The 26058-nt window shown below is 34.7% G+C and overlaps 1 protein-coding gene across 1 annotated transcript; it reads left to right on the top strand.

Moving 5' to 3' along the window:
• The first annotated feature begins 365 nt into the window (after positions 1-365).
• On the top strand, positions 366-3322 carry LOC129882471 (WEB family protein At2g38370-like). Its single transcript, XM_055956769.1, has 2 exons — positions 366-647; positions 1521-3322. The coding sequence occupies exons 1-2, from the start codon at positions 489-491 to the stop codon at positions 3054-3056; spliced, it is 1695 nt and encodes a 564-aa protein (XP_055812744.1). The 5' UTR covers positions 366-488; the 3' UTR covers positions 3057-3322.
• The last annotated feature ends 22736 nt before the right edge of the window (positions 3323-26058 follow it).

Below are 26058 nucleotides of genomic sequence, written 5' to 3' on the forward strand. Positions count from 1 at the left end.
ACATTAAGATATATTTTTTTATCATATTGATATGAAAAGAAATTATAATTTATATTACTTTTTATATAATTTTTGAATATCGAAATTTTTATTTTAAAATGTCAAAATGATGAAATCTAATTTAGAAGAAAATAGTAATAAAAAACTTTCTATTATATAATCTTTTAATCAATGATAAAAAATTTAATTAACATTTCTAAAATCATCTTTAGTACACATAAAAAAATTAAAAATAAAAGAAGTTTATGTTAGAAAAGATAAAAATTGAAATTGGTTCCCTCTCAAGTAAAGAATTAAGAATGTAGACGTTGTTTGTCGTTATATGCTCCAACATTGTTCAACGTTACACTGCTCCACTTCTCAGTTTTCAGTACACTCTTTTTTTGATATCTTCACCCTCTCTTCTTTCCTTTACATTGTTGTCTTGTATTACTCTCTGTCCTCATACCCTTTATTTTCTTCCTTAAATCTTTGTGGGTTTCTCTATAATGGACTCTGCCATTTTGGAAGAGAAGGAAAATGGTTGTGTTAGGGCCGAGATTGATACTTCTGCTCCATTTGAGTCGGTCAAAGAGGCTGCAACTCGATTTGGTGGAATTGGGTTTTGGAAACCCACTCTTCAAAAGTCAATTGGGGATTCTTCTGAGGTTTATTTTCTTTTTCCTTTTCATTCTCACATTTTAATTTGTTTTGTTTTTTTTGGGATGGACTTTGCCTAAATTTATGGTTATTTTGCCTTAGAAATTACAAAAAAGTGAACTATTTTGGGTGAGGGTAGGGGTAAGGGGTAAGGGGTAAGGGGTAAAGTTTGTATACGCTATAGTTTGTTGGACTTACACTAGGTATGTTGTTGTTGTTATTTGCATGTTGCATAATCTTGTATGCGGTTTTACAGAGACAGGTACTGACTATACATTGTACTTTTTGGCCCTAGTAGTTGCAAACTTTTTGTCTGTGTAAATATAAGGATATACTAATCATACTAAGCCCACCTCTATTCATTATTACATTCTTAATTGTGTGAAAGCAAACACATTGTTACACTAGTCTGCATCTCCGTAGTCTGTGGAGTGAAGATTTATGTTGCTTGTGATTTCCAAAAGCCAATAAAGGAGTAGTTTTGCTTTCAAAGTCTAACTTTTGCATATTGTTTAGTAATTTTTAATTAAAATGCGCCAATGTTTGCATAGCACCATGCTTCCGGTTCCATCTTTTAGGTTTGGGATGATTCAGAAGAATGGCTTTAGATGATGCCACTTTGATTGAAACCTGAGCATCTACTTGTGGAAGTATCAAAATTGCATAATTGTGCTGCAATTTCTTTGCCAAATCCTAAAAAGAAAATGCTTCAAATGTCAAATATGTTAGTCCTAACTGTATTCATTATGGTCCTTATTCGTAGACAATTGAATGAAACTTTCTAGTTCCTAAATACGCGATCAAAATCCTGATGTGGTGTCCATAACTTGCTTGTTTTTGTGCCTCATGTTCAATTATAAATTTTACTCGTTTGGATTTAGGTTGCTGAAGAGAAGGTTGACATTGCAAAAGTGGAAGAACAGGCTGTGCAGTTGGAAAAAGATCTCATTGTGAAAGAGAGGGAAACACTTGAGGTCTTAAAAGAACTGGAAAGCACTAAAGTTCTGATAGAAGGGCTGAAATTTAAGTTGCAGAAGGAGGCATATGAGGTAAATGCTACACTAGGTGCTGATGCCGAAGCTAAGGATGTACATCTTGCTGATGAATTAGCAGATAAGAAAAACAGTGAAAACATTGTAAGCAACAATCAGGACACAACTGGTGGTTTGGATCTGTGTCCCTCTTCTGCTCCAGGTTTTATCTTATTGGAATTAAAACAGGCTAAACTAAACTTGACCAGGACAACTAGTGATCTTGCTGATATTCGAACCACTGTTGAATCGTATAATAAGAAAATTGAGAACGAAAGAATCTTGCTTGAGAAGACCCGCCAAAGATTATCTTCAAGTTCTTCAAAGATTTCATCTCTTGAAGAAGAGTTGAATAAAACAAAAGAAAAACTAAAGCTGGTGAAACATGCTGAAGGTGGTGGTTCTTGTGATCCTGTCGATTTGACGAGGGAGCTCCAGAGACTGACTGCTGAGACTGAGCAGTTTAAGAAAGTAGGAGAAGCTGCAAAATCAGAAGTATTGAGGGCTATGTCTGAGGTTGAACATACAAAGACAAGGATCAAAACAGCAGAGATCAGGTTGGTTGCAGCCAAGAAGATGAAAGCAGCAGCTAGAGCTGCTGAAGCTGTTGCTCTTGCTGAAATCAAGGCCCTGTCAAGCAGTGAGACCACGTTTTCAACTTTACAACGAAGGCCTGAGGAAGTAGTAACTTTTACCTTTGAAGAGTATTCATCTCTATTGTTGAAAGCTCAAGATGCACAAGAAGCTAGCAAGCAAAGAGAAGTAGATGCCATGATGCTAGTGGATGAAGCTGATGTGTCAAAAACAGAAATCTTGAAGAAGGTAGAAGAAGCTACAGAAGAGGTTAAAGTTTGTAAGAAGGCGTTAGAAGAAGCACTGAGCAGAGTGGAGGCTGCAAATGAAGGAAAATTAGCAGTAGAGGAAGCTCTGCGCAAATGGAGGTCTGAAAATGGACAGAGAAGACGTTCAGTACAGAATTCATCCAAGTTTAAAAATCCATCCTCATCTCAGCATAGGAAAGACTCTGTCCTGGTTGATGTCAATGGCCTGACTCTTGTCAATGATGAGTTAAAACCAGTTCTAAAGCCAACTCTATCAATAGGGCAAATATTGAACAAGAAGTTGCTTTTGACAGAAGAGTTTGAGAATGGAATTCGGGCTGGAAAAAAAGCTGGAAAGCGTACAGTGTCTCTGGCCCAGATGCTCGGGAAACCCACTGGTGAGTTGCAATTAAGTCGAAAGGATGAGAAAGAGAATGGACTTAAGCATCATCTCCCTGCAAAAAGGAAGAAGTTTGGTTTTGCTAAGATCTCTCATCTTGTGACTCAACATTCTAAGAAAAAGAAGCAGCACACTGCAAGTTTGAGGTGTAAATCAGCTGATTAATTCATTATCAACTCGATTTACACAATGTGAATAACTTAGGCAAGGACGACTACTATCTTGGGATTTATCTAATCTAGATTGTGTTAGCTTGGTATGTTTGCTTTGACTAATGTATGATTCAATTGATTTTATCTGTTTGTGTAGATCAGCTTATTGAATTATAACCAACTTGATTGGTACCCTGTTATTGATTATGTCAGGGACTTCCTTGTGGATTATTTAAACTTGATTGTGTTAGCTTGATTTGCAACTTCTGTTATTGATTATGTCAGGGACTTCCTTGTGGATTATTTAAACTTGATTGTGTTAGCTTGATTTGCAACGTATATTTGCTATGACATGTTAGTAGCTCGATTTGTTTACCTATGTTTGCTATGATATGATTCAGTTGATTTTATCCCATTACTGTGCATCATGGTCAATAGCGATCCAACTTATTTGGTGATCAACATATGGTTGGGTTGACTTTATCCCATCTGTCTATTTTCCTTTCTACTATAATCAAACTGCTAACAGCCTAGCATCAAAATCATTTTCTCTCCATCTTTTTCAACAAGGCAGTTATGAGCTGTAACATCAGCCTCATGGTCCCTTATATGACCCTTGTTAGCTATAACTTTATCATAAAAGACCACCTCTTCTATAGTACCCCCTTCCCTACTATTAATGAGCCCACATTGATAAAAAAGAATTATTATTCCCTTGTTATTCCCATGTTAATTTTACTATATGATTTTTTTAATATAATAAATTCAATATTTTGAAAATGTAACAACAATAACATTTTCAGTGAAATTTCACAATTAAAGTTTGGGGAGGGTAGAGTGTACGTAGACCTTACCACTACTTCATGGAGATAGAGAGACTGTTTTCGAAAGACCTCGGCTCAAAGTAATAGTCCCAAGAAAGGGAGAATCACAATATATATAGCAGCTTAAACGAAAAGCGATGCAAATTCTACAAGACAAGAAGAATACAAACATCAAGATAATGGGATAATCAAGGACAATAACAACACAACTATAATGGCATGCCTAGACCTAAGACCAACCCTAGACCATCACAAGAAAAGACAACATTCTACCCCTGCTAGCCTTCTATCCTAATACGCGACCTCCACTCTTTCCTGTCTAAGGTCATGTCCTCGGTGATACGAAGTTGTGCCATATCCTGTCTAATCACCTCTGCCCAATATTTTTCGGTCTACCCCTACCCCTCCGCATAGCCCCCAAATCCAACTGCTCGCACCTCCTAACTGGGGTGTCGACACACCTCTTCTGCACATACCCAAACGATCTCAGTCTCGCTTTTCTCATCTTGTTTGCCACAGAGGCCACTCTTGCCTTCAACTGAATAACCTCATTCCTAATTTTATCACTCCTAGTACGTGTACACACCCATCTCAACATCCTCATCTCCGCAACATGCATCTTTTGAACACGAGAGTTCTTGACTGGTCAGCACTCCACACCATATAGTAACAATGGCGTGAACTCCAGAGGCAAGCCTTTGTTTCGTCCATGCTACCTCAATACGATGCGTATCATTGTCGTCAATGTCCCCATTACTCTGGATGACGAATCCAAGATACTTAAATCTTTCTCTCTTGGAGATAGGTTGAGTGGCAAGCCTCACTTTCATTCCATCTTCAGCTATCGCAACACTAAATTTGCACTCCAAGTACTCTGTCTTGGTCCTGCTTAATTTGAACCCTTTGGACTCCAGAGTTTGTCTTCAAACCTCCAACCTATCGTTAACCTTGGTCCGAGTTTCATCAATCAAAATCATGTCATCCGCAAATAACATACACCATGGAACCTCCTCCTGAATAGACCGTGTAAGCTCATCCATCACCAAGGCAAAAAGAAAAGAAATCAATACAGATCCCTGATGTAGTTCCATTTCAACGAAAAAGTGCTCTGAGTCACCTCACACTATCCTAACCCGAGTCTTGGCCCTAGCATACATATCATTTATCGATCTAATAAACACCATCGGAACACCTTTGGCTTCAGGCACCTCCAAAGAACATCTCTCGAGACTTTGTCATAAATCTTTTCAAGATCAATGAACACCATATGAAGGTACCTCTTTCTTTCCCTAAATTTCTCCACTAGTAGTCGACTAGCCCGGTATGAATTCGAACTGATTCTCTGAAATTGATACTCCTCTGTCACCCTTATCTCCACCGCCCTCTCCCATATCTTGATAGTGTGGCTTAATAATTTGATACCCTTGTAATTATTACAATTTTTGATATCACCCTTGTTCTTGTATAATGGAACCATAGTACTCCACCTCCATTCATCAGGCATCTTAGTTGTCTTCAAAATGACATTAAACAACCTAGTCAACCATTCCAAACCTGCCTTATCAATGCTTTTCCAAAAGTCCACCGGAATCTCATCGAGTCTGATCACTCTCCCCTTCCTCATCCTACTAATAGCACGTCTAACCTTCTCAACCCTAAAACACCCGCACTATCCAAAATTTCAAGACTATGGGAATACTCCAAATCACCCAGAATAATATCTTGGTCTCCTTTTTCATTTAAGAGTTTGTGGAAGTAAGCTTGCCACCTTTGTTTAGGTCTCATCGACTAACACTTCGTCTTCCTCGTCCTTGATGCACTTTACTTAATCCAAGTCGTGGAATTTCCTCTCTCTCGCTTTGGCGATCCTATACAATATTTTAAAAATGCATTAAGAAATAATAAGTTAATAATAAGAATAAATTAGAAATTAAGTGATAAATTTTCTCACAATTTTTCAAATTGAATAAATAAAAGTCAATATCTATTTTTAGTATAGTAAATACGTAAAAAGTAGACTGAGGGAGCATCAAGTTTTCCATACCCCAAAAGGCAGAAGGAAATAAAGTCTAGTCATAGATAGTGTATGGGCTAACTATATACTCCGTTCTTCTCATTTTATGTGTCACTCTTTGACTTGACATGATGTTTAGTAAAAAATAAAGACCGTTAAACTTATGATATAAAATAATTTTTAGATATTTATGTTCCTTTAAATGATTTCATCAAAGATAAAATAAAACTTTTAAAGCTATGTCATATCTAATTATAGTAAGATCACAATCTTTTTGGGATTGACTAAAAAAAAGAGTGTCAAATCAAATGTGACCGAGAGAGTATAACATTGTGGCTTCTTAATCTTAACAAAAGTCATCTTCTTTCTTTACTCTATTTACGGGAGGGGTAGTATATAACTTCTCGGTTTAAGTTCTATCTAGTTACATCTTAAAGAATTTTAATGTTCTCGGTATAATTTTATAATATCCCATAACTTAAAATATATTTGTGACTCATAAATATCAATGGATTGGTGTGATATCTGAAGAATATGATTGCAAATGGTTAAGATATAAAGTAACCCTTATATTAAGTCATTTGAAGTGTTAAACCAAAGTTATAGGCCAAAGAGATCATTAGAAAAAAGGTTCAAGTTTAAAGGTTTATTGTGAAGAAAATTTTCAAATGATCTCATTATCATCTAACTTTAAACGAGCATATCTCCTAATATATAAGAAGTTAGAGGTCCTACGACCTATCAAGTTACAGATAATTGAGTCTAATAATTTGGCAAAATAAATCTCTCTTGAATACGACTTCGACGTAAAATATTATGTGCATTTTACGATATGCATGCGCATTGTCCAATCACTGCGAGACATGTGGCACTTTGAGAAAGTCGGTCAAAGTCATTATTTTATATTAGCACTTAGGGATTTCATTTTCCATATATTTCAGAACGTGTAAGGGCTAATTTCAAATGTTTTCTTCAAATCTTTCTCATCTCCAATCCTCCCTAGTTTAAGCTAAGTTTATTGCTTCTAGAATCAGTGTCTTCCTCTTCAAAGATCAGAAATATATACTTACTTAGGTATTTTTTTGATGGAAAGGGTGTTGTTCTTGAAGAATACAAAATGTAGGGATAGGTTTTATTTGTCATAGAAGTATGGATCCTCTTCTATCTACATTAATTTGATTCTAAAGATGTTTTAAGTATAATTTATGAGTAAGATTCACAAGATAGTTACAAAAAATCGTGAGTCCATATTTTACCCATTGTAATTCATGTATTTGGTGAGGAGGGGGTATGTAGAAGGTTGTATTGGTTTTTATATTGACTAAAGGAGGGGTGAATGGTATTATATTGAGGCAGTAATTTCGTTGCGATAAAATAGAAGGCTAGGTGTAGAAACACGATTTTATAGTTCTTGCAAGCTTGTCGTTCACTAAGTGTTTGATGAAATACCTAAATTGCTTTAAAATATGGTTTAGTTGTTTATATGATCTCCTATTATTGTCATTGATTGTAATAATTTTCTCCTATCTTAATCTATGAGCTTATAAAAAATTTTGATGTTGTTTGATAAAGAACTCACGGGATGGTGTTCGAAAACCATGAGTTTGAGTTTATATGTATATTTTGATTGGTAAAGGGATAGTTATTTTGTAGTAAATATGTGGGAGTAATCTTGACCTCATACGAAGGTCATGAGCTCACTTGAAAAGTAGAGAAAGAGAAGGATATGGCGATACACCATTTATCTATAGTAATTATTAAGCTTGTAACTCGTGAATTATTATTGTGTTTTTGGAAACATTGTGCTTCTTGATTAGCTACTTAAACAACCCTATATTATGTTAGATTATAGACAAAGTGGTCAGCAAAGGATTTTGACAACACAACATAAGGTAGTAAGTCCCGAAGTAAGATGTGCTAAGCTAAAACCTCTTTCGTCATTAAGCCACAATCCAAAGTCGCATATTCCTACTATAAATATCGCTAAAGATTATATCATATTTGAAAGAAAAGTCCACCTATTTTACAAAGCCTTTCATATTGGAGGTATAAACCTATAGAGTTGAAGTACTTTTTTTCTAGCTAGAGAAGTCATATATTTTATATAACTATATGTGTATTCAGTTGAAACTCTTAGAAGTTACAAGGTACATATATATCATAAATTTAAAGAAGCTATTGTCCATAGATTATCCATATGTATATATATCACGTAGATATGTGATTCTTAATCTAAAGAAAATAATCAATAATTATATACGAGTTATATGATTTATGAGTTACTTATTACAAGCCTTTGCATGAAAACTTAGATTATAGCCTACTCTACAGTGTGGGGTAGATATTTTTAGGACTACTACATGTGATGTTATTCTGTGCACAAAATTTAGATAGAGTCAGTTAGAATTTTTGGTCATGAATTCACCTGACTTACACAGGCCTGCGGGCAGACCTTACAAGAGCCTTGGGGGACGTACTTTGACAGACCTTGTTATCAAGATTACAAGATTTCATGCATGATCGTGATAGTGGACTACATATGCCATACATGTGTTGATCGCCCACAGTAGGCCATCATGTGACTTTATGTCAATTAGTAGTTTGCAAAAAGGACAAAGAAGCTATATAACGAAGTAAAAATGTCACTTAGGCAAATTCTAAGAATCTTATATACAATAAAACTGAATATAAAAACGATGACATGATGCACTCTAAGGACTTGAATGATATTTATCTTTTTTGTGATTTTTTTGGCAATTTTTCTAATTTTAAAAGCATAAAATTTTACTTCATAATTTTAAAGAACAATAAAGATAGTCATATGTAATTCCTATCATCATTAATGCTATTAATATATTTTCCTAAAATTGAGAATTATAGAATATTGGAAATAGTCATATTTACTTTCTTTTATCATCAATGCTGTTATTCTTTTTTCCTATAATATTTCTCAATTTCTTCTTTTACGATTTCCTTATATAATCTGTATCATTTTCTTAAATCACTTCTTTTCCTTTTTGTCACGCCCCGAGAGGGTACCCTAGATATGACAAGCACTCGAAAATTATTACTGGCTCCCACGCGAACCACTTGACCGGACCATACATCCCTTCATTCATTCAATCAGTGGAAGACTTAAAATAAAGAGGTAACTAAGTGGACAATTTCAATCAACAATCTAGCTCAAGGAAGAAAGGCCATGGGCCAACAAATCGAACTCCAATCTATGTCATTAAAATAGTTTGACAAGAACAATTCAAGAAAATAAAATACTCAATCGACCCATCACTATGTAGTCTATGAAGCCTCTATCACTTCTATCTAATTGGTGTCAATGACAGGTTCATGATTACCTCAAATCAGAATAAAAAGACTAAACTCGACGCAAGAATAACATAAGTGGTATCCTCCGAATGTAGGGGAAGACTCACCAATAGATGAATGTGAACAAATCTTCAACAATGCGTCTATTGATGATATCTTAAACCTGTCTCTGCATCATGAAATGATGTAGGTCCAAATGGACGTCGGTACGTAGAATGTATGAGTATGTAATATGGCAGAATGAAACATACATCAAGGTAGAATAATATCGGTTCAAATATCTCAAGTCAAAAAGATAAGACAGATTCAATCAAGGTGTCATAAGTCTAAAGTAAGAATACTGTTTAGAGAGAGACTAGTCATATACAATCCAATCCAATCATGTACAATCTGGTCTCTCTGGTCTCATTCGACCTTCTTTCAAAATCAACTCATCTCAATCATCAAACTCTTCTTTTTAAATGTGATACAATCTCAACTTAATGAATGCAATAAATATTAGATGCATTTAAAACATAATTTTAATCCCTCAACTCAATCTCAAAATAGATGTTTTAATATAAAAATGCGCAACTCATTTATACTCAAAATACTCATGCTCAAAATGATAATTAAGAGACTTCTCAAACTCAAATCATGCTTAAACTCTTTCTAAATCAAAGATGAAAATAATCATTCTTTAAACTCAAAATAGTGCATAAATAATTTATTCAAAAATGTTCATAAATCATTTTTAAAACTCCTTCTCAAACAATCATTTATACTCAAGATCCTCATATGACTCCGATCAAATCAAATTATGCAAATCATATCGTGTAGTCACATTAGACTCCAATCCATTACATCTCAAAACATCATTATCACCATTACATCTTCATCAACCTTTCACTTTTTAAAGATGAACATCATTTTCATCATCATCAAATATTTTGCTACAAAATTCATACTTAATTCAATGTTCAATTTATAGAGACACAAAGGAATTTCTAGCTCCACCAAGGTTTCATTCCTATTTATGTCATTCACATTCAATTCTATCCCAATTTTTTTTTTCATTTCAATCAATACATATGCATAATCATTTGAAGTCAATATGCAACTACGATTTATGAAATAAAATATGAAAAGTAATTATTCAAGAATCCAATTCATGAAATCATCAATCAATTAATAGTATGTAAAAATATTCTAGAGTTTAGGAAATATTCAAGAAAACATTCATAGAAGGTTCAAGTCTTTTACAATTTCCATCCAACACATCTATGGGGAATATGGAAGAACTCAATCCATATTTTAGGTTAGCCTTACGTACTTGGAATGAATATTATCTCACCAAAAACCAAGGACATGGCTTGAAAATCTTGAATCCTAACTCTTCTCCTCCTTCCTAGTCTCTTCTCTCAAATCTCTTAAGGTGAAGGAGAGAAAAACCTCCTTGGATATTATGAGAGAACTGATTTTTATTCCCGAAACGGCTAGGGTTATACTTGGGATAGGTGGAGAAAAGTCCGAAATGGCCTTTCTCAAGAAAAAATCTGAAAAATGGGTTCAAAACCCTGCAAGTGCGATAGTTGCGCGTCGCGCCATTACCCAAACTACTGCAGCTAGTTTCGAGCGCTTTACTGGTGCACCGCGTCAAGCCCATAACTACTACAGTGGTAGTCTTTGATAAAATGGTCATAACTTTTGACTCCAAATTAGGAATGCATCAAACTTGGTGGAGTTAGAAAGACAACTCAAAGACCTTTAATTTGATAGGTCATGGGTCACCTAAGTCTTAAAAGTCTGAAAGTTATTGTCATTTGAAGTTGACCCTTATATGTTCTCATCCAAAAACTTATCCGATAGAAATTCTTTGGACTTGGCTTGGTGTTAGAGATGCCTCATTAACCTAAATCACATCTAATACTCTTCAAATACTTAGAAATTGATCCTAACTCATATACACAACTAGAAGTCATTCAGATCGAGTCTATACGCATATGAAGAATGATTCGAGTCTTCGCCAAATTTTTTTTGGGGTGTTACACTTTTTTTGTTATTTATTTTATAAATTCAATGCAAACAAATTATATATTTATATAATATAAAGTTATTTATTTTATCTTCTTTATATGTGTTTTTTGTTTATTTATTTTTAAAGTTTCACCTCCATAACTTAATTAAACTTCCTCTCTTAATAATATCATTAACTCCATGATTTTAAAGTTTTCATATTTATAACTCCCAACTATTTAATTATAAAATTTAAGATACTTTATAATATTTATTCATTTTTTATCTATATAAATTCACAATTTTATAGAAAATCTCATTTACTTTGCGATGCTCGAAAGAAACCACACAACTTAAATCAACTCAACATGCTTCCACCCCTAATTAGTGTGTTATCTATATAAATTCAGCATATCCATCCCACTCTATTTTAATATTTTTGATAATTAGGGTACCCCAAGCCAACTTGCACGCATCTCAATTAGTTCCACAGGAGACCTATCAACTCCCACCCACATTAAATATCAAGTACACAATTTAACTATTTTTAGATTGAATGTCAAATCTACAAAAACCTGCCCCGACCCCCTTTTACTTTGTGATGCGGGAAAGTAACCTACCCATACAACTATAGCAACAACAATCAGTATTTATACTTAATAACAAACAATTTGAGCATATATAACATATAATTGGAGCAACAATTTGATTTTTTTTCGTCACAATACAAACATATAATCGAAAACTTACCAAAGGTCGTGAAAAGTCCTCGTGAATCAAAGTCTTAATACTCATAAGTTTCTTGAATTTTACAAATGGTCAGTACGGGTCATATAACATTTCACGGGCCGTGGATCCATTCGTACAATGAGACTTTAGAACTCAGGCATCTTTGACTTTTATGGGCACTTGTACGAGTTGTACAGATTCTTACGGACTATAGAAGGGTCAGTAGAGATGAACTTCAGAAGTCCAAAAATTTTTCTTTGTCTTTTACGAACCCTTTCACGGTCCATAGATTCTTTCACGGTCTGTATAGGACATTCGTAGATGACATCCGACGGATTTTAATGAGGGATATTTTGATCTTTTTTCATTCTTTTAATACTTAAAGTACACCATTTTGTACTATTCTAAGTGGGATTAAGTGATTTCTATCAGTCTTAATCTCTCATTCTCTGCTAATTCACCTAAAACAAATTCTTCTCTCTCAAATCTCCTATCTAGCAAGACCTAGAGTTCCAAGCTTCAAGCCTCTATTGAAGAAGTTGATCCAATGTTTCTACTTCAGGTATGTGGGATTTCATCAATAGGTTTCCTCCCACCCATTGAGTGCCGAAAAAATCCTAAATTCTCAAGTTAAATGATCTTCCCACCTAGGGTTTTTATGATCTTCATAGGTTCTTATTGAATTTTAGTTATTCTTCAAGTGTGATCTCTAATTGCATGATTTCATGTATAATCACATGATATTAATCATAATTTCATATTTTTCAATGATAATTTCATGAACCCATAACATACAAGTATTTTCATGATCTACAATTATGTACTTTCAGAAACATATCTCAGATTATCAAAATTCTATGATTTTAGTATTTATCAGTTTTCATGATGATGCTTTCAGATAAAGCGTCTTCAGTCATTATCAGTTTTAGATCATGATTTATGAGCTACTCAGTATATTATTAGTTTATCAAAATTACAGTATTATCAGATTATTACTATATCAGTTTTATGCATGTTTTTCATGGGAGTAAGACTTAGCATCGAGTAGACATATACATGAAGGATTTCGGTCAGCGTCTATGATCCTTTCACCATATAATTTGTCCCAATTGGACATTAAATTTGTGGATCCACATTAGCTTAGACTCATGCCTTTATACCTTGGAAAGTATATTGGGCCCTTTTGGTGGGGCAATACACCATACTCCATATTGTATCTCACATTGTTATATGCCGGTTAATGGTATCTCCTACAGTCAATCAATTATCAGTCATTGTATGAACAAGCATTTCAGTTTATTCAGTTGTGTTATCAGTTTTCATGTCATATACTTGATCATTTCATCAACATATTTTATAAATTTGGTATGTTCAAATATCATGTTATTTATGCATATTCCTCATATACTTAGTGCATTCAAAGTATTGACTACATACTTTCTGCCTATATTATTTTATAATATAGGTTCTGACACTCCACATCATGCTCATGGTTAGTATAGATCTAGATAGTGAGTTAGCTAGTCTGGTAAGTCCCCATTCTTTGAGGATGGTCTTATATTTCTTTCTACATTGTATCTTTTAGCTTAAAATTTTTGGAGTTAGCTAGGGATTTGTCCTAATAACTCAATTATGTAGTAGAGACTTTTAGAAAAATAGTTAGATTATGCCTATGTTGTTTCAAATATTGTCTATTTTTATGTTAGACTCTTATTAGACTGTTTTTATTTCTTCCGCTTTCAGTTATCTCTTGTTGTTTCTTTATGAATCTTAGTGTCATGACATGCCATGAGGTTAGCTTGGGTCACTTGTGGGTCTAAGAAACGTGTTGTGTCTAGGGTTATTTTCGGGTCGTGACACTTACACAAAAAACTTCAAATTAACAAGTTAATCTCCATGGGAAAGACTTGATGTAACGACCCGTTAGGTCATTTTTTTCGTATATTTTTAAATGGGTATTTTGGACTATTCATTTAATTTCGATCTTTTAATTGATGGATAATTTAAAATAATTAATTTAGTTGGTGGTTAATGGGTCAAATTCACAACTTATTTACTATTATTATTTTAATGTGACCCATGTATAAAAATGATTTTAAGTGGGACGGGTTTCACATGTTAAAACAAATCAGGACTTTCGAATAAGGGGTGACTAGGCACATAACTTTCGACATGAGATTGAAGCTTCAAAGAGGAAATTATCAATTTACTTTGAGGTCAGATATTGTAAGTTAGTACATTCACATATTATTAATATATTAATAATTATATGGGGTGAATGGTGGTTAGGCTTGAAGAATTATTATTGCAATTTATGGCGGACTGAAGTGATAACATTTGTGTTATTAAAACTGCTTTAAATTTAATAGTAGATTTATCGTATGATGTAAGTGTAATGTAAAGCAATGATTAGCAATCATTTGGATAATGAATTATGATAAAAAACTAATGATTAGGGGGTATGATACATATTTAGGTTCTGCCATTTTTTTTAGTTTCCGTTTCAAACTTTTATTCTTTTAGTTAGATATTTTGATTTAGGTTTTGATATACTGGTATATTTAATCGAATAATAGGTGTATTATATTATATAAAAACCATTAGATTTATATTATTTGGAGGGATAGAGATGTAATCCTAGGCTTAAAATTTTGGAATATGAGACTTGGTATATTAATTGGCATCAAGATTTAGGAACTTGATTATAGATTTGGGTGAGTTTTTGGGTCTAGGCTAGACATATAGTAACATGGGTGTGGTTAGTTTCAAAATCATATTGTGATAATTTATTGAATTAGAATACATTAATTTGGAAGCCCAATGAAAGGGGAAGGCTCAAGTCTCAGAGTGATTGTTCGATTATTCAAGGCAAGTGGATTTCTCGACCTTTATTAAGTGTATAGAATCTCGTACTTCCTTGTTGTATATATTGGGGAGGAATGAGACTTGGTGATGGATTGACCTGCTCATATTGAATAATCCAAATGATAAAAAGGGGTAATAAAACACAACTTGCTTATACATTGATGTGTGATGTGTTGAGAATAATTTGAAAGGTTATTGATTCATTTTTTATGTTGTATTACGATTGTGTTGTTGTGAATTGTGCAGTGTTATGAAAATAGCCATCTCTTTATTATTTGTGTGAACATGCCTATTTGCATTGATTCTGAGACACAATTGTGACAAGTGTTAGGTGAACTGAGGAAGAATAAGAAATCAAAGAGGATGTGCTATGTTGAGGGACGTGACACACGCCATGGTAGATACTATATGATATTCAAGGGATGTGCCATGGTAGATAATATAATATATTCGAGTGACATGTCCCCCATTGATCCCGTACTGAGAGACAGTGAGTGTGTATCGCTAGGTCAAACGTGCATCAATATACTTGACATTGCATCTCATTGCTTTTCATATCTCTATCATTTGTGACCTTGTGAATTTATTTTTGTGGAAATTGTGATTGATGAACTTGATCTCGTGTGTTGCTAATATGTAATTGTTGGATTATTATTATTGAGATTATATGTCATGTAAATTGTGAGATGTTAGGTTGGGCTGATTTTATGCAGATTGTAGTTTTGGAGGTTCGGTTGGATTGTTAGGAGTATCCATATTCTATATTACTTGACTTTGTATTTAGGGGTTCGCTTGCTGTGTACCATATTATTTGGTATTCACTCCTTTCTTCTATATTTGTGTAGGTTACGAGCCTGAATATTTGTGATACTCTCTCTTCTCTTTTTGTCCGAGGCTTCTAGTAGAGATTTGTGAGGTAGTTGTTTGTCATCTCTGCGGGCCTTTTCATCCTAATTATGATCTTTTTCTATTTTAGAAACAATTTCCTTTGAGATTTGTGCTTCTCTTTAAATCTCTTTTAATACATTAGAGGCTTGTGCAAGTGAAAATTAGGTTTTGGGGGTTTAATTAAGTTGACTTTGTTATACACATTTTTATTTGTTGTTAAACTTTCATTTTTATTTTTAACTTCTGCATTTTATCGTTATATTCGGGTTTTAGGCTGATTATTCTTGGTGGGATAAGACGAGTGCCATTACGTCCAGTTTTGGGTTATGATACTTGACACTATCAGATTGTGTCTTGATTTATGAGATGTTCGATAACTCTTGACTTAGAGGCAAGACTTAGCCCAAGGACTTTCAAATAACAAGTGGCGCCCCATGGACAACCATTTCACCATTTTCACTAAGTCAAACTTATGGGAAACAAAATAACTTTTGCCTTAGAAGCAAAACGTAACTCAATGAAAACGCAACAATTTACATTATTTCACTATGTTTAACTTATGAGATGCTCTATAACTCTTGTATTAGAGACAAGACTTAGACCAAAAACTTAAAACAACAAGTTACGCTTCATGGGGAAGACGTGACACTACCTTATCGTGTCTTGATTTATCAGAGGCTCTATTACTCTTGCCTTAGAGGCAAAACTTAGCCCCAGGTCTTTGAAAGAATAAGTCACACCTCATGGGTAAGACTTGACACAAATATCTTGTGTCTTAATTTATCATATGCTCCATAACTCTTATCTTATATGCAAGACATAGCCAAATAACATCTAAGATACACTCCATGGGCAAAAGTTCTTGATTTATAAGATATTTTATAACTATTTCCTTAGAGTAAGACTTATTAACCCAAAAATTTTCAAACAAGAAGTTAAGCTCCATAGGCAAAAAGAAAAAAAAGAGAATAACTTTCTTTTAAATAGAGAAAAAAATGAAAGAAAAATAATAAATAAATAATAATAAATGAAAAAATAAGAAAGAGAAAAATAAGTAAAAAAAAGATGAAAAAATAGAAATTGAGAAAAAAGGGGAAAAAATTAAAAAAGGGAGAAAAGAAAAACACAATAAATAAATAAAAAATAAAGAAATAAATATAAATAAAATAAATAAAAAAAATCGAGAGGCAATTGAGCATGGAGAGTTAGTTTAAAACATTTGATGTGTAGAGGGATGACAATATACTTTTACTCTTCTTAAAGTGGAAGGAAGACCATTCTTTAAAGACTTTTGTTATGGGGGACAAAAAATCAAGACCACTATATTTGAGGGGCACCTTATATAATTTCGTGCTTCTTTTTGTGGGTCAACATAATGCCTAAAATGGAAAATGGTCAAGTATAACCATGTATTGTTAGAAATAATTTAAATATATCCTTCGTTATACTTTTGGTCTAAATATTATTCCTCCTGTTTTATTTTCGGTTCAAATATGCCCCTACCTTTATAATTTGACACAAATTTTGATGGAGGAACAACTCAAAATCAACGAAACAATTAATTCCATTCACATATTATAAATATGATACATTTACTCGTAGAATTCAACAATATACTGCTCAGCCTATAGATCTTGAAAGAAAACTCACAATGAAACTAAACCCATATCTATATTCATATTAAATTATGGAAAAAGGCTCAAATAAGCCATCGAACTTTTAGAAAAGACTCACTTATACCATCAGTTAAACGTTTGACTCATCATGCAATTGTCGTTTGAGAAAAGATTCAGCTATGCCATTATATTTTAACTCCAATTTTTCAAAATCGCCCAAACAACTTTTAACACTTTTCAATTGATGTTTTGAATTAAATGTACTCTTTTTTCCTTTCCTCTTCAATATCACCAAGAACACATGAACACCAACACTCCAAATTTTCAACTTCAATTTTTAATGAAATCACCTCAAATTGTAATAGTAGCATCCCTTCGAGCTAGATATCAAAACTCAATATCTTTTGAGATCGAATTCAACCTAATCCAACAAGTCACACTTAAAATTTCTTCAAGGTTCCAAAACTTTAACCTTCTTTAATGATAGAATTTTCTCCACAATCCCAAATCACTTGAAATTTTAAACATAGACATAGTGAACTTTAACATAATATATTTTTGACTCTAACTTCAAAATTTCAAGTAATTTGGAGTTGTGGAGCAAAATTCTACCATTAAAGGAGGTTAAAGTTTTTGAAATTTTGAAGAAATTTTAAGTGTCTTGTTGGGTTAGGTTGAATTCGAGCTCAAAAATTATTTGATTTTGATATCTAGTTCTGTGGGATTCTACTATTAAAATTTGAGGTGATTTCATAAAAAATTGAAGATGTTGAAAATTTGAAGTTCTTGGTGTTCTTCATGTGTTCTTGATGTTTTTGAAGAAGAAGAAACAAAAAGAGTACATTTGATTAAAAGCTCCAATTGAAAAGTGTTAAAAGTTATTTGAGTGGTTTTACAAAACTGGAGTTAAAAAGTAATGGCATAGATGAGCTTTTTCTCAAAGGACAATGGCATAGATGAGCCAAACTTTTAACGGATGACATAAATGAGTCTTTTCTTAAAGTTCGATGATATGTTTGACCTCTTCCCATAAATTATTAATGGGTAGGGCAGATGTGAGAAAGTGATGAGTAATTTTTTAGTTTGGACTCAGGTTATTTAATTTTTTCAACACATGGACAACTTTGTCCGATAAGTGCATATTATCATATCTAATACGTACGATTTCGAGTAAATCACATTTATTTTCTTCACGCATAATGAAGAATTTTGAGGTAATCACATCCAGTTTGTTTGAAGAGAAACTGTCATGACCTAAAAATTGAGGTCACGATGACACACACATCAAACCTCAACTTGGTGTGTAAGCCTAACTCTCTAACTCAAGAGATAACTCAAAGATTGTGGAAAAAGAAAAAATCAACTCACATACGATACTCCTAGAATGGAAATAGTCCATAATGAAAGAGACACGAAATGTGACAAAGAATTTTCCAAACCCTGATATCATACGCATAGAGAGCATCTACTACAACTTTCAAGTCTGAAATACAACACAAGTCTTTGAAATAAAAAATAAAGACTGAGATAGATAAATGGAACTAATGGTGATTCAGAATACCTATTCTCACCACTAATCCAAAATAACCCGTCTGCTAAAGATGATCAACTGCCACGTGGAGTACCCTGGTTAGAATCTGCAACAAAAGTGACATAAAAGTAGGGGTGAGCACAATCCACATGTACTTAGTAGGTTTTTCCAATTGAGTATAAAGAATTAATCAAATTTATGAAAGAAACTAAGGAACGCTTCCACCTGCATACAAAAAAGTCCCATTTCGGCATCAATGCCACTAGGAGTGGGCATGGTACGGTATGACATGGTATTGAAACATTGGTATGGTAATTTCGATATTTGGTTTTTAAAACTATTATACTATTACCATACCAATTTAATTCGGTATGGTTTGATATTTTAAATTTCAATTATGGTATTTTGTGGTATGGTAAATTTATAACCATAATGGAACCCAATAGTAATTCACAAGACTAATAGGGTGGAAATCACTACACCAAGGCGCCAATGTAAGTGCTTCAATGATGAAGAACACTAAATATCATAAATTCCCGCAAACAATGGCTACAACAGCTAAGGTTCAAACCAAAACTCAACTCTAAGGCACAAATCACCTAAAATAGGTTAACTAAAGACAAACTAAGGCATAGTCCACAATCTTACCAACTAGTCGGGAAATCTCAAAAAGCTAAATTAGCCTAAGGCTCATACAGGGACAACGAGACCATAATTTAGGAGTCAAGCCTAACCCATCACATACAATCCAAACCACAAGCAATTTATACGAAACAATATATTATGAAACTAAATAAAAAGAATAGAGACCGTAGCCTACCTCGAAGCCCAACACGCAAGCTCTAAGTCTACTTTTTGATAGCTTTCTGCTCCAAAAATGACTCCAAATGCCTCCATGCTATCAAAAGGTTGATCACCTCATCAATACAGATCTTTTGACACTAAAATTATATTTTTCGGCGATGGACCCAAAATTGGGTCTAAAATGGGATTGTGCGACCTGCAATAGGAATCTCAAAAATGACTCTATGAAAATGTTCTAAACGCATTTTAAGTTGTACCCCAAAATAGAGCACAAATTAATGCTCAAAATGACCTAAATCAACCAGACAATTAAAATACCATCGAAGCTTAAAGTTAAGCTAGGGAAACCCTTTTGGAGAAAATATTACCTCAAACCGATGCCTTGCACACTTCCTCGAACTACTAACATGTACCCATAATCAATACGAACCCACCAGACTTGGAATTACATAATTTGGAGTTTCCTACCTCCCAAAATCGCCAAAGAAGGAATGGGGGTCGGGGCTATTCGGGTCTGGTCTTAAATTAAAAGATCAAGTGAGACAATACATCACGATCACGACCTTTGGCCTGGCGATCGCAAAGCCCATTGAGCCAGTGCATCATAATCGTGATTACCAGCCCTGCAAATATGAAGGTATATATGATAAGTCTTCACAATTACAATGCTTATGGATCACGAATGCGATGAGCAATGGTGCTGGCACCATCTCAAACTTGAGCTTTGAACAAGCTCTGATGGGGTGCTCAGGATTCGTTCAGAATCCCGTGCGCATAAATGGTCTATGCTACCCCACCAAATTTAATGTTTCAGACTTAATGGCACAGTATAAATTTCCATTGGAGGTCGTCTCAATAAAATGTAGGCCCACACCAAAGCATAATTTTTCCATTTCCAAGAGAGGGCTCGGAAAGAGACCAAAAGCCTTGGGACATGAATGAAAGGTTTTTTTAGTCCAAAATCAATATTCTGAAGCTAACCTCTCTAACGGAATTTCAATCTGAGCGCGGTTAGTAAGAAAGTTAACCAAGGTCAACCTTAGGCCAAATTTCAAAGGCTAAAGCGCCAAATGGTCTCAAACTCACAACGATTGCCTCGATACTCATGCCGACCATGCTCTAGTCTATTTTTTCATTTCAGAGTTGATGGAACCATCAGAATTTTGTTCTGAGGTCGTCTTCTTAGAGTTTTGACTGAAGTCAATTATTCAAACTCCAAGAGCTCTAAAACAGGGAATTGGGAATAAAACTCAAACGAACGATCAGGCGACCGAACTGTTAGTGCCAGCAAGTCATAAATGGCTTGGGGTCACTACAAGAAATTTCTAAATGTTGAAAATATCATAGATAGATGAAAATAACCTAGAGGGTCATTAAAATATTAAATATAATTTATTAATAAAAGGAGTTGTTTGTACTTTCTTTTGAATATATATATATATACACACACATATGTGTAATGTGTTAGTATGATTCAATTGAGATCTTTTTTATTTTTCGAAGTCTTAATACTCTATTATACGAGTATATATTAGTCAAAGTTAAATAAATTATCTGGATTTAGAGTTAGAATCCCCTATGCTTTCCTGTTGCCGTTTGGCGAGGCTTTCTATGGTTATAAATCTCGAGGTGATATTTCCTAGATGGATCTGGAGGTATTGATTGACTAGTTAAGCACCTGTTTCCTCATTTTCCTCCTTCTTATTACCCAGTTAGGGTTGAGTTCCCTTTTGGGCTGTGCGGTTGAGTTAGAGGAGTAGATTCAAGCTTTAGGCCTTGATTAGAGGTCGGTGGTATTTATGAGCCTTATTTCTATGCTCTAAAGGGTAAGGTGCTTGTAGAGTCATTATTGTATGTGATTTGTTTTTGTTGTTTGGGTGCTGGTGATGACATGCATTGTATTGGATCATTGTTTTCTCATGGATTTAGTTGACCCCAGTGCATGCATTGGATCTAGCATTGATTTGAGAAAGCTGGGTTGTAACCCAAACTATTTTATACTGATTTTGAATAGGGGTCATACTATCTTTATTACTACTATTTTTAGTGGACTGGATGCATCGAGGATGCACTACTTTTATTATACATGATTTGAGGCATCGAGGATGCGCTCATTTTATTATACTAATTCGAGAAATCGAGGATGTGCTCATTTTATTATATTGATTAGAGGCATCAAGAATACGCTCATTTTATGACATCGATTCGAGGCATCGAGGATGCACTCATTTTACATATTGATATAAGACCTAGATTGGGACCAGGAGGAATATAGGGGCATTCCCAATTCCTCATGGTGATCCCATAGAGGCGCATGGGTCCTACTTCCTGGCTGGGGCTGGAAGTAGGTGTATATATCTTGGTATGAGGTTCTTGGCAAAAATAGTACTACTGGTTTTACTATATTATTTTCAACCATATATGCATTGTCTATCACCAGTATAGATGTTTGTACTTGTCGGTATTATGGGATGCCATACGGGTTTACCTGTTTGTGAGTGAACTTCCCGGGGACACAAGGGCTCGGGAAGTATTGACTTACTACTTGCAAACTTGTGGCGGTATAAAGGATGGTCTCTTGTTTGAAGGTAGTTACTACCCTTTTTCTTATTTATCTAACTTTTTGTGCAGGGATTTAGTTGATATGGTCCTTTGGGGCCTTTATGTGATATCTCTGATTAATTTTGTTAGTCGGTTGTCACTTAGTTGTCCTCTTCTGTAGTGTGTCATCATGTTTAGGTCTTGGGCTTGCACCACCAGGTGTATTATTTGTTTCCTTGCTTGTTTATTACCTACCCTCTCTTTCCTATATCTGATGCTTCTTATTGTAGGCTTCCTTACTATCCTTATTAGTTACTTGTGATATATACTCCTTTCTTACATGTTCTTTATATTTTATTTATCATTGGAGCTCAGTCGGCCGATGCCTACTGAGTGCTACATGTTGGTACTCATACTACACTTATGCACCCTGCAGATCATAGTATGGGTTTTCACTATTTATTGAATATCGTGTGGAGTAGCTCTTGAATTTTGGAGAATTGGATGAGCTCTTTGCGTTCAAAGTTGCCTACTTCCCTATATTTTTTCTTGGACTAGTCTTTATTCTGTATTTGGAGACAGTCTGTATTATCATTATTATTATTGTATCTGTATAAGCCTTGTATTCCTTTATATTAGTTTAGTAGCTCGACTACGAATTGATACCAGGTCTTGGGGGTTATTTTGTTGTATTGTTCTCACTCGTCTTTTGTTCTTCTTATTGTTATTATTAATATTATTATTCAGTTCTTTTCTTCTACTTGTGATAGTCTGTTGCCTATGGTTCCAAACTATGGGGTTAGGCTTACCTACTGGTGGGTTAATAGAAGGTGCCATCATGATCCAAGATATCAGATTGTGATAGAGTGGTATCAGAGCTTAGGTTTGCCGGTATCATTGGTGTAAGAGTAAGTTCCTAGTAGATCCTGCGGATCGGTGCGGAGACATCCGTATACTATCTTTGGGAGGCTATAGGTCATTTTAGGTAAACTCCATTCTTGATTCCTAATCGTGTGAAATATCTTTGATGAACCTCTAAATACTTTCTTGGAATTCATTCCTCCATAGATAGACAACACGAGCTTTTAGATGGGTGCGACTGGAGCATCAACACTACCCAGGCTTCAATAGTATCTGTGACCATCTTGGCTTCTTTGGATCCAGCATTGGAGATTAAGCGTCTCATGAGCATGAACCACAGGCAGGTGTAGTTTTGGGTGCATCGAGCCATTTTTATCCTAGAGATGGACTTGTAAGTCCTCAATAGGGTTCTTCATCGGTCTTTGAGTATGTGATGGAGTTCCTAAATTGTATAGGGAAGGCTCCTACAATGTTTCCTATGGAGCGAGACATGACTCAATGATTTATTAAGGGATTAATTTTGCTGCTCCGTCTAGCATCACAACACTTGATAGAAGTGGGGTCTATTTTTTCCCAGGTGGTCAGCTATGTGAGTTCTATGGAGAATGCATGCATAAAGACTTATAGAGGAAGATATAAGAGATTTCACTGTCAGCAAAGCAGAAGTAGCACCCCGCTCCAAGGTAGGCATCATCCTAGTGAGGGTCAGCTTCACTCTAGACCTATCAGACCTATGGAGGGAGCACTGATACACTCAAATTACACCTCCCTAAATAAGTATAAAGCGATCTTTCATCAAATATAGAACCTAACGAAGGTTAGGTTTGATCCCATGAGGAATATGTTTAGACTTTGGATATCGTTTATTATTTACTTTAGTAATCAATTTATTTTCGTAAAGAAAGGGGGGATTTCTGTAAACTAATGAACAAATAAAATAACATGCATCAACGAACAAAAGTACGGTTTAATGTGGTTTAAATCAATATGAAGAAAACTAGGGTTTTATGTGTTCCCCATGAATCCTTAACTAAGTAGATTATTTTATTAGTAATTCTTTCATAGTGTGTTACATGTAGAATCGGTAAGTTAATTTCACCTAAGTCCTTGATCCGGAAAATAAGTGTAATGACCCAACTTCGTAGGCCGTGACCGGGGTCCGACCTGGATCTCCTTATACATAAATCTCAACTATAAGAACTATACACAAGAATCCAGAGGGTGATAGCAAATTCATTTGCATATAGCCTCTTTCATTTGCACCATAACATGCAAGGGCCAACAAGGCTGTGTTAACATAATAATATTTATAATATGCCATATAGGCACAACTGAATCAAACTCGTAAATAACCCACCTACATATGTCTACAGACCTCTAAGAATATTAATAGTGACATATGGAGAGACAGGGATCCCGCCGTACCCCTGAATAAACAACTATATACATTATATGATCATCACTAAAAGCTAGGCTCCGGAATAGTAGAGCACTTCCAACATAGCTGAGTGAGAGTCCTAAGCTGGCGGATCTCCAAAGTAAGCACTTGTACCTGTGGGCATGAAACGCATCCCTCCCCCGAATAAGGGAAGGTCAGCACGATATATATACTGAGTATGTAAAACATAACACGTCATAGCTGAGACCATAACTGAAACAAGGATGTAGGGGACAAGTGTAATAATTAACAAATTAATGTACTTGTATCTTAGGACACGTAGTCATATACATCATCATATACTATGCCCGGCTCTCTAAGGAACTCGGTATCATAACTATTTCATCATATTACCATCTCACCATATCATCATCCCCTCTCATCATCTATATTATTTCATCAGGTCATCTTATACGGCATCATATCATTATATACATCATAATCTTATCATATATGTCATCATAGTACATCTGGTCCACTATGGGGCTCGGGGTCACAAGTGTATCCCTATATTTTCATATACATGCCTACGTAAGTATCCAGCCCTTTAGTGAGGGACTCGGTGAAAGAATAGTATATAACGTACCGCACCTGGCCCCTTTATAGGACTCGGTGCCATTATCACATAGTAAAATATACCGAGGAATGTTCGACCAATCCATAATTTAAAACAATGCCGAGGAACGTATGTCTCGATCTATATTTTCATCATATCATCATATATATTTATATCCAGCCCGAGACTCGGTGAATCTTTATCGTATATGGCATCATCGTATGCTTCAACTTCATCATATATGGAATTTCATCATCGTATACTTTATACATACATATACATAACCGGCCCAAGACTCGATGAAGGAGTAATAAAGCTGTGCACAGTAACGTTCCCGGCCCATCATGGAACTTGGTGAAAGAAGAGTTACTGTATGCACAAGTAGAGTAGTGAGACACCATATGCAACTAGGTCATCTCCTGAGACTCAATGAAAAAGTCAAGTGAACCGTCACTTGAAGATCAGGAAAGTAATTCTCCGAGGTACCCTTTAGATGTTATTAGGGATTTCATCAATTAGGGCCTCAGGAACCATAGGCGTGTACCAAGATAATGCCACACAATTTATGCAATCAAAGACACAATTTATGCAATCAGACACATAGCTTATGCAATCAGAGATACAACTTATGCAATAAGAGACATTTATCCTCTCATAGCCTTTCAGAATAGGAGCTTATATTTCCACTTACTATTCAACATATAGGTGGCTCGGGAGTAGTAATCTAACTACTTTAGGACCCTTAGTATTCAGAGGTGACTATGAGTCACGAATTACATCCGGAACCTCTAAATGGAATTATCTCTAAACTCATATCAGACATCATTTCCCTTACCTTAAGCCCCTTTCAAAGAGAGAAATAGGCAAGACTTATATGTACTACTTATCATCCTACAGAAGACTTGAAAGGTGAGGACTCCACTTATTGCCGGAGTTCTAACATCCAGAAGTGAACAAGGGTCTTGACTCCTACTCAACGCTTTACGAATAGAATGACTCCCAAATTTTGTATATATATAACTTAAGGCT

Source organism: Solanum dulcamara, chromosome 3 (genome assembly GCF_947179165.1).
Source record: "Solanum dulcamara chromosome 3, daSolDulc1.2, whole genome shotgun sequence".
In the NCBI taxonomy this organism is placed as follows: domain Eukaryota; kingdom Viridiplantae; phylum Streptophyta; class Magnoliopsida; order Solanales; family Solanaceae; genus Solanum; species Solanum dulcamara.